Here is a 10027-nt window from a genome sequence, read left to right on the forward strand (position 1 = left end):
GCAGACGTCCAAATGGCCTGGGGCCAGGTTTGTGGAGAAGGCCCAGCTCTGGAGTCAGGGACTTCAGACTCATGACCCGAAGCCTCTGGCACCTCTGGAGCCTCGGTGTCTTTACTTGTGAAACAGAGGTGACCACAGTGTTTACTCCATAAGAGCGATGTGAGGATTCAATGATAACCTGAAATAATTTCGGGAGGGGCCCAGCCTGGCTGGCGTAGGGGCCCAGGGAAGCCGATTTAGTCTCTCTTCCCTTTCTGCCTCCCTCATTCCATCCCGCTGGTTTGGAAGCAAGGAGGTCATCTGTCAGAATGAAAAGGGAAAACAATGTTTAAAGATCAAACTAAGCTTTAAAATGCCTTATTATGAGCTTCGATCTAACTGTGGCTGATGGAGACCTAGAAACAGAAGCATCTGGAGAGCAAGTAGCCCTTTCCCTCAGGAGACAAAAGAGGACAATGGCTTTTTAAAGCGAAGTGATGGTTAGCAGAAGGCACGTTTCTTTTTCTCCAAATATCCACTTTCCACATCAGACCAGCACCAGACTGTAATATCTGCTAACGACACCAACAAGCGAATGGTGCTCTTCCAGCACACTCTTTTTGTCCTGAAAGTTCAAGGGCCTTTCATTAGCAGAGCAGCTGCAGTGGCTGACTGGAGGGCTGTGTTACTGAGTGGCCAGCAGCTGGCCTTAGCTGAGGAGTTGATTCTCCCCCTAGGTCCAAGGGATCTCCCCTGGAATACTAATAGTCAAGGCTGGCTCTGTGGGCCTGGGACCTGTGGGCAGAGCAGTGACACAGGGTCCTGTGCTTAGAAGAATCTCATGCTTGGTTTGACACTCTGCCATCTCGGTCTTGAAATTCTTAATCTTTTAATAAAAGACCCTTCATTTTCATTTTGTACTAGGCCCCACAAACTACATAGCCAGTCCTGCTAATAAATTTCAATTCCATTACAGTGCACTTACTGTATGCTCAAAGTCATTGTCACATTTGCACTTTACAAAGATACTATGAGCGGGGCTATTACTCATCCTCTTTTGACAGATATAGTCCCTGCTTTCACCACGGGGCCACTCTTTCCCAAACGTCAGCCATTTAAGAGCCTCTTAGGTTGTACCATATCTAGAATACCACCCGCATTACTAGTATTTTCCTTGAAATTGGCTTACCTTTTTTATATGTCATAAATATGTCTTAAAAGGAAACTATATTACTGCCCTAAGTAGAAAGCCATTATCGCTTATTAGGCAGGGAAGGTGGTTATAAAAATAAAGATAACAGAAGCAAATCATCATCCTCTCAGTGAGCTGGATACTGCTGCCTCCCCAGGTGCAGAGCCTAGGCCTGCTCTCAGTTCAATGTTAATAGCTCTGCAGGTTAGGGAGGCGTTAAAGACACAAATGAAGTCTTGCTTCTTGTTGCAGCAGGAGAGCTGGAGTAGACTCACGTCTCTCTCAGTCATCTCGGTTGTCTGACGCCATGTGTGTTCCTTCTAAAGCCAGCACAATCTGGGCACCATCCAGTGTAGAAGGGAGCCAGGAGTGTGCAAAGAACCCAGAGTTCCTGAGAGATGATGGTGCCTGGTCCCCTGAGGGGTAGGCCCACAAGGGCCCTTTGGCCAGTAGTTCTCACACCCAGTGTCACATCACACTCATCTGGTGGGACACAGTCACCAGCGTCCAGAAGCCACCGCAGATCAGCTAGATGAGCACCTCTCACTGCTCACTGCTCCCTCCAGGACAAAGGCTGCAGGGAGCTCCCCTCCAGGCTGCTGCTTCCTCCTGGCTTCTGGGCTCAGTGCCCACCTGCCCCAGGCCACTGCTAGACAGTAGAAGAGAGTGAGAATGACCAGCGGTCATTTCCCCTAAATGACCAGCACCTCATTTTCCTTCCTCCCCTAGATGTTCAGTTCCTGGTGAAATTCCTTAAAGAAATTCCAGAGGGCACACTGGTGCTGGTGGCCTCCTACGATGACCCAGGGACCAAGTAAGTAGAAAACTCCACCTGCCAGGCCACGTGGTGATGCAAAGCAAATGCTTCCAGACTCTGCACGCCCGGTGCTCCTCCTGCCAGCTCCACCCCTGGCAACTTATCCTAAGGAAATTATCAGACGAATGTGCAAAGAAATGTCCTAGAAGGTTCATCACAGCCTTCGTTACAACAGTGTTAAACAGGAAACGCTCTCCCTGCCCAATAATAGCTGACTGGTTACAGAAATTATGACATGGTGACATATGATATAGTATTATATATACATAAATGAAGATCTACTGCATCAAAAATGATGGTGCAGAAAATATTTAGGACATGGAAGAACGTTCACCTTCTAGTGCTCTAGTGAGGGAAAAACCAATATATCAAAATGCTGATGATGATTACGTCAAGGGAAAGACGTGAGGCTGTATTTTTTAGTTACTTCTTGGCCATGTTCTGTATTTTCCAAATGGATGTGTATTATGTTTGTCAACAGAAAGAGCAGTGTTTTAGCACCTCTCCAGCCCCACCCTAGGCCCTTTTGGAGAGGAAGACTTGGACCCCTTCTTCTGTCCTTCCTGAGCATGGCCCCGTTCTCTGTGCCCCCCGCCAGGGCAGATGATGAACAAGGCAGCAGGGGGTGGGAACCTCGCCCTGCTCTTATTAGCCCACCACCTGGTGCCCCTCCGAGCCACCCCTGCACCCTGACCATCCTCTCTGGTCCTCTACAGAATGAATGATGAAGTCAGGCAGCTCTTCTCCAATTTGGGCAGTTCCTACGCAAATCAGCTGGGCTTCCGGGACAGCTGGGTCTTCTTAGGAGCCAAAGACCTCAGGAACAAAAGCCCCTTTGAGCAGGTGGGTTCCTGGCCACTCCCCCGTCCCCGTGAAGGGGCTGGGGCGCACCAGGGATGGACGGACAAGGAGCCGGGTGGGGGCGGGAAGGACAGTCACCCACCACGGGCCTTGTTGAGAGGAGTCTCTGGGGAGCATCGCCCGGTTGTCATTTTCCCCAAAAGGCAGGGAGGTCCGACTGGCCAGTCCCCAGAGGGAAGCTGCCTTGGCCATTTTGCAAAAGGTAGGCCATATGTAAATGCGTTGGATGTAGATGAGCGCCAGATAAGAGAAGAAGGAAAAGGAGAAAATAAGGATGAGGGGAAAGTGAGGCATGGATGAAAGAGGACGGAACGCAGAAACACAGGCTGTGTGACGGGGAAAGGGAGCCAGAGCAGGGGCAGGACGCCTGGCTTCTGGTCCCAGCTGTGAGCTTGGCCTGCCCCTCCCCCTCCAGGCCTCAGACTCCCCACCTGGAAAAGGAAAGGTTTGGACCAGGGGAGCCCTGAGTCCTGGAGAGAGTGATCCTGCAGCCAGCAGGAAAAGGGAAAGAGCCCATGTGGGGCTGTGGAAGGCGTCAGGGAGGGGACGTAGCATGGGGTGGCCCTAAGCAGAGAGGCCTGAGGAGCACCCACTGGAGGAAGGAGTGAATTGGCAGTTCCCTCGAGGGTCCCCAGGGAAATTCTGTGACTTCTGTCCCCACGCGTCCATCTCCAGTGTGAAGCAATTCCAGAAACCTGGGAGAATGGGCCAGGCCTTCCCCAGCATACGCAGGCTGGTCGCCGGTGGTGACAGCATTTGTCTCTGCCCAGATCCCAAGGCAGGGAGATCAGGGTCAAGGACTCCAACATATGGGACACTGAGCTGAGCAGACTCTGACCCGAGGGCAATGGGGAGCTTGGGAGGCCTAATCAGGAGAGTGACAGGGTCAGATTGACAATGAGAAAGACGAGCACTCAGCGAACACTCATGCTGTGCAGACACGCGTTGACCAAGTCATGAGCAGGGTCACTTAGGTTCTCATCCCACAGGTGGGAAACCAGAGACTTGGAGAGTTTCTCACCAGCTTGCTCAGGGCCTGGAACCGCTCAGGGGTGTGGCCCCCTTTCCCACACGGCCCGCCTGCCTCCACAAACGCTCCTGTCCTCATCCCTTTAGAGCAGCCTCCCTGGCCAGGCCTGCGGAACTCTGTGGAAGGGAAATGCGTCCAGTGGGCAGGTGGGGGGAGGCGCAGCAGCCTGGCGCCGGGGCTGGGAGAGGCAGAGACAGGCAGACGTCGGGACACCCGCTGGGCTGGAAAGATTTTCTTTCCTTGTCTGGAAAATGTTGGTTTGGTTTGTATGTGTGAGTTTCTAAGAGAATGTGTTCACTTTTTTAAAATAAGGAATAGTTCCATGCAGCCTGCAGAGGAGGAGAAAGGAAAGGACCCTGTTTATGCCCTCTGGGTGCAGGATGCAGGAGGCCTGGGGTTCTGGGGTGTGCGACTGGGGGTGCTGGGCAGGGCTCTAGGGAGAGGCCCGAGGCCGCACCAGCAGGCGGGCGCTGGGCTGCCCCGAGGCGCAGGCACCAGACCCACCAAACCTGGCCAAGGCAGCATGTAGGAAGTTGGCAAGCACAGGAAACTCAGCACCGTCTTTTACCTATTTATGATCGGTTCACCAGGACCCACCACCCAAAAATAAACCAAAGACCACTAGTGACCAAACCAATGTGTCCTTTGTTCCCACACATGGGAAGCTGGGTTGTAGAGAAGCAGTATCTAGGTGAATTCCTTTTTTCCTTCCTAAGGGTCAGCCATAATTATCCCACCAGTAGATTTTGCCATTTACATTTTTTCTTTCATAAACTAAACCTGAGTATTTTAGATACGACCTCAACTGATTTTGTTCTCTTCATATATTTATTACTAGTATTAATTAATATTACACAGTGGTTCCACCACTTACCACCTGGGTGACCACAGGCAGTGACCTTGGCCCTCTGTGCCTTGGTTTCCCCATCTGTAGAATGGGATGGTAACAGTGCTCGCTCCACAGGACCACTGTGCTGATTAAATACATGTGGCATTTCACAATAACACCTGGCATACAGCAAGGGCTCAGGAATTACTAGGAGTCCTCTTTTTATTGTTGCTATTATTATTGTTATTTGGGGTGTCCTGGAGGGGCTGATGGAGAATTAGGGGAAGGGGCTAAAGCTCTCCAAGCCATCCCCCAATGCTTAGTGAGCTCACAGGGCATGATAGCAGTAACTGGGCTCTGATCCCATCTCTGAGACCTTAGGCAAGTTGCACCCACTCTCTGGGCCTCAGTTTCCCCATGTGTGAAATGGGTCAGTGATATCCAACACCCTGCCCTCCATGGAGCTATAGTGAGGATGGAGGGAGTGAGGCATTTAGGTTTTAAAGCACAATGCACAGGCAGGTGTGAGTCCTAAACAGTCTGCCCCATTGTCGGTATTTCTCTGTCTTCTCTCTCTCTAGTTCTTAAAGAACAACCCAGAAACGAACAAATACGAGGGCTGGCCGGAGCTGCTGGAGCTGGAGGGCTGTGTGCCCCTGAAGATACTTTAGGGTGGCTGTGGCTCTTTCCCGGCCGGGGCCTGAGGAAGCCCCTGGCTGCCTTAGGAGTCAGAGCCCTGGCAGGGGCCGAGGAGGACGAGGGGGGGACACCCGCAGCACAGAGGAAAGTCTGACGTCCCTGCGCACTGTGACCGCTTCCCCTCTCTGGAGACAAAACCCTCCCGCTGGGCTGACCGGCCCTGCCTAGGAGACGGCCGGCCCCAGAGGGTCCCTCTGGAACAGCCGTCTGTGGAGAGAACAGGTGCACCTTCGTCAGGGACACTGACGGCCAGTCCTAAGGAAGCACTGGCTGCCCACACTGGAGCAAAATTAAATTTTATTTTTGTTGATTTTGAACAAACTTTCCGACCACTCAAGGTGCCACATTTCTCCCTGGGATTGAACTGGTCTAGACTCAGCTGGCTTGGGCCACGGGTTTGGACAGCTCGGTGACAGCTTCGGGCTCACCGTTAGGCAGCTGGGAAGGAGCTCGGTTTTGCAGGCATTGCCCTTAGGTGTGGAGGAATGCTTGGTCCCCAGCGTCATGTGTAAGATGGAGGGAACAGAGACAGCTGGAGGACAGGACACGGAGGACAGTGTCATTACCAGCTGCTTGAACGAGAGCCGTAGAAAACCCGGAGCGGGAGAGGGAGAGGAGGTGGCAGATCTGAGACCGAGGGGAGAGAACAGGGAGAGCACCCTGGCCGTCCCCCGCGGTCCCCAGGAGTAGACGCTGACAGTGAGTCTAGGAAACACCAATAGGGGACCAGGGGACTGAGACAGGGAAGGGAGGGCAGCCAATAAAGGGCGTGTTGTCAACCCAACTACCACTGTGGGCGACTGGGGCTCAGTCCCGCCAGGAGCCTCTAGGAGTCCGTGTAGAACAGCCCCCCTGGGCTGAGGGAGCCAGGGTATTATCCACCAACTCCCATCAGCCGTTGTTGGGGGCTGCTGGTGTTGGGGGTGATGTGAGTTGCTCTGCTCTTCTTGTCTGCCCTACCTAGGGAAGAGTGGTCACCTGTGGCTTCACAGCAACCCTGGGGCACACTGACGTGGAAGGCCCAAGGGATACAGAGCCAAGACCTGCCTGGAGTCGCAGAAAGGCCCAGTTCCCCGGCTCTGGAGCGAGTCCCGGGAGGGGGGCACGGGTGCAGAAAGCACTGGTACTTGGCCCCCAGGGTGTGCACTAGGGAGACTGCAAACCTCATGGAGAAGCAGCTCTCGGTCCAAGTGCAAATGCCCACCAGTGTCCTGGGGCTCACGGTTCCCAAGTCCTGGGGACAAGGAGGGCCTCAAACGTGCCCAGAGGGCCTGGGGCAGAGAGGAGCACAGAGCGTGGGGCCATGGCGGGCTGGGGCATGGGCTGCAGTAGCAGTGGAGTCTGAATCAAGGCCCAGAGCCTGGGGGGACGGCTGTGAGCAGGCTTGGCCAAGGAAGTCAGCAGAAGGCACCTGCCAGCCACCCCGCCAATCCCATAGCTCCCCCCCACCCTCAGTCACCCTCAGGTGATAAAAGGGGGAGCTTGCTGGCAGTCCCAAATAACCATTTACACCTGCGTCCATATAATACTTGGAAAAGCACCTGGCCAGAAACCACTCCGGGAATGAAGGTGGCAGGAAATTTCCATCATTCCCATAAACACCTTTGTATGCTTGGAAACTTTTCTTTACAACAAGCAAAAGTACCTTATAAAATTTTAGAAGAACCAATAAAGACTTCCAAAGTGAGTCCATGGCCAGAGACAGGGCTAGACAGAGAGTCCCTGGCAGTGGCCACTATTTTAAGAGGACATGGGGTAGCCAACTGGTGTAAGAGAAGAGGCACAGGAACTTTTCTAGAAGCTTCATTGCGCGGCACTTTAAAGACGAGAACACAACTGGCTCAGTGAGAGAACTGGGGAAAGGGTCTCCTGGAGACCAGGGAGCTTGGAAAGGCAGCACAGTGGGGCATGGAGGGCCCTCCCAGCTTTCGCTCCTGACCGTCAGTCTGAACTCTTTGGAGAACTGCCCTCGGGCTACTCGCGCCTTCTTTGCTCACAAATATTAATACAAAAAGAAGCCAGGGAAGTGCCAGGGAGTTTCCAACACCCCAGGGTGGTCCTTAGCCCATGACTGGCTGGTGTGGGAATGTGAAAGCCCAGCTCCTTGTCTCCGGGCAGGACAACCAGGAGGTGTAATTTACACTCCAGGGTTCCTAGGAGGATCAGGCTGAAGCTGGGACTTGGCCTGAAAGTGTCCCCTAGCATGGCCGCCTCCCCTGCCCCTTCCTGCTCCTCCACTGCTGGCATCCCTCCACCCAGGGGCCAGACCTTAAAAAATCACCTGCACAAGAATCCTCATCCCAAAGGCGCCTTCTGGGGGACCCCTCCTCAGAGAGGTTGTGGGCATGGCCAGCTGGGTGGGACTCTGCCCCAGCCGAGGCTGGGAGATGCGACCTCCAACTTCCGGGTCTCTGCAGGAAGTGTTGTCACAAACAGGGCCTGTCCTTGAAAGGTTCAGGTGGAGGGAGCCTGACGCCAAGGAGCCCGTGGAAGAAGCCACGTGCTGTACCACTCCCGGGAACACGACTGTAAGTCAGGGGATGGGGAGAGGGGGGCCGACCCTGGATACTCAGAAAGTAAAATGGATAAGACTCAGGACTGATTTTCTCACTGGGGTAGACAGGCCTCAGGAATGTCTGCAGGCCAATCATGGCCTCAGAATTGGGGGCTGGTGTTTACCTCCCCTCTCCCTATCGACGTGCCCCCCACCCGACCCCGGGAGAGGGGAGGGGGCAGCCAAGGGCGCGGATCTGTTCCCTCCGCCTCAGCCGCTTTCCAGAGCTGTAGTTCTGGTCCTGGCCAGTAGGTGGCAGCCCAAGCTAGAAGGGGGAGGCCGCAAGGCTTCCCCTCGGGAGATGGTCCCTGGTTGTCTGGGACGTCCCCCTGGGCAGCGGATCTGTCATTTGTATTATCACATGAACAGCGCAATAACAGCAGCACTAACTTCTATGGAGAACTGCCGTTTTCCAGGTGCTCTGCTCAGAGCTTTACATGAACTACCTCATTTCATCCTCATAGCCCTCATTCGTGGGCCGGGAACCTTGTTATCTCCTTTTACACATGAGGAAAACGAGGCTCAGAGAGGCCAAGTGACTTGTCCAAAGTCACACAGATAAGGAGCTTCAGAATAAAGATTGGAACCCCAGTCTGTCTCCATCACTACATGGAGCAGAAACTAAAACTACAATGTTTCTCCCCCTCCCTCTCCTCGTCTTCTCCCTCTTCTCCTTTTTCCCTCCTCCCTCTTCTCCTCTTTTCCCTCCTCCCTCTCCCTCCTCTCCGTACTCTACAACCTGCTCCTCCTGAACAATTCTGAAGACATTTGAAGGTTGCACCAAACCTGAGTCAACATTCTCCACATCCACCATCATTGCTTTGGGGGAGATGGAGGGGAAGTGGGCTTGGGGACCGTGAACTGGCCCCTCACACTTTGTGAGCCTTGCTTCCTGCCACAAGGCTGCAGGTCGGGGAGGAGCAGGTGTTTATTCCATTGTGCAGGTGGAGAGAGAGGCTAAGAGGTGTGTCCAGACACGCAGTGAGATGGGCAAAGGTAAATCTAAAACGCCTGATCCTTGCCCCTCCACCTCGTCACTCCATAAATCATCTGGGTATGTTTTCCCAGTGCCTCCCCTGTGCCAGGCACTGTGCTGGGCTGTGGGGCCTCCACCCCCATTCCTCTTGCTCATGCCACGTGATCTGAACGCTGCATTCGACCCCTCATCCTGCCAGGAGCTGGGCTTTCGGCGCAGCACTAAGTCATAGTTCAGCAGGACTGCAAGCAGATGGAAAATATTAACAAATGTGTAAAATTCCTTTTCTCTCCTCCGATCCCACCAAGAGCCAAGCTGGTGGATAATTACGGGATGGCTGCCAAAGGAGCTTGATCTTCAGGGTTGACTTATAGCATTTTTACTGTTCCAGCTGACAGCCAATTTAGTCATTGCCCTTTACAATTTTGTGGACTCTCGTTACTGCAGGAAGTCACAAGCTGTGCCCAAGTCATGACTGGAACAGGCAGAGGAGGCGTGGGGGACAGCTGAGGCAGGGCTAGACCCAGGAGAGGGGGCAGAGGAAGAAGTTGGCTGGAGGGGTCATGGGTGTTCAAGGAAATACAGCAACAATAATAACAACAGTATTAATAACTAAGTGAGCACCTACGATGAGACAGGGCTGTGTTAAGCACTCTACGTTCTTAGTCTATTTCATGTAATCCTCCATCATGTGTTCTTCCACCAGTATTTGTTGACCAACTACACTGTTCTAGACGCAGTGAATAAACTGACAAACAAGACAGATCAGCTCCCAACCTTTGCAGAGCTGCCATTCCAAGCAGGGAAGACAGGTAATAAACACAGAAATATCATTTTGGTAGCTGATAAATGCTATAAAAAAATAATAAACAGAGGGTCTGGGAGGCTGCTTTGCACAGGGGGTCAGAGAAGTCTTTTCTCATTGAGACCGTGAGATAAAAAAGAAAAGAAACAGCCAAGCATGGTGGCTCATGCCTGTAATCCTAGCACTCTGGGAGGCTGAGGTGGGAGGATCACTTGAGGTCAGGAGTTTGAGACCAGCCTGAGCAAGAGTGAGACTCCATCTCTACAAAAAACAGAAAAATTATCC

At 53.1% G+C, this 10027-nt stretch overlaps 1 protein-coding gene across 1 annotated transcript in view; it reads left to right on the top strand.

The window, feature by feature from the left end:
* The window catches only part of FAM3D (FAM3 metabolism regulating signaling molecule D), a 32214-nt gene extending 26485 nt beyond the window's left edge, over positions 1 to 5729 (top strand). Inside the window, exons 8-10 of the mRNA XM_045530685.1 lie at positions 1901 to 1985; positions 2705 to 2831; positions 5290 to 5729. Of these exons, the coding sequence (XP_045386641.1) occupies positions 1901 to 1985; positions 2705 to 2831; positions 5290 to 5379 (302 nt within the window). The 3' untranslated portion in view covers positions 5380 to 5729. The remainder of the gene's footprint in view (positions 1 to 1900; positions 1986 to 2704; positions 2832 to 5289) is intronic.
* Positions 5730 to 10027: the final 4298 nt, after the last annotated feature.

This window comes from Lemur catta, chromosome 18, assembly GCF_020740605.2.
Source record: "Lemur catta isolate mLemCat1 chromosome 18, mLemCat1.pri, whole genome shotgun sequence".
In the NCBI taxonomy this organism is placed as follows: domain Eukaryota; kingdom Metazoa; phylum Chordata; class Mammalia; order Primates; family Lemuridae; genus Lemur; species Lemur catta.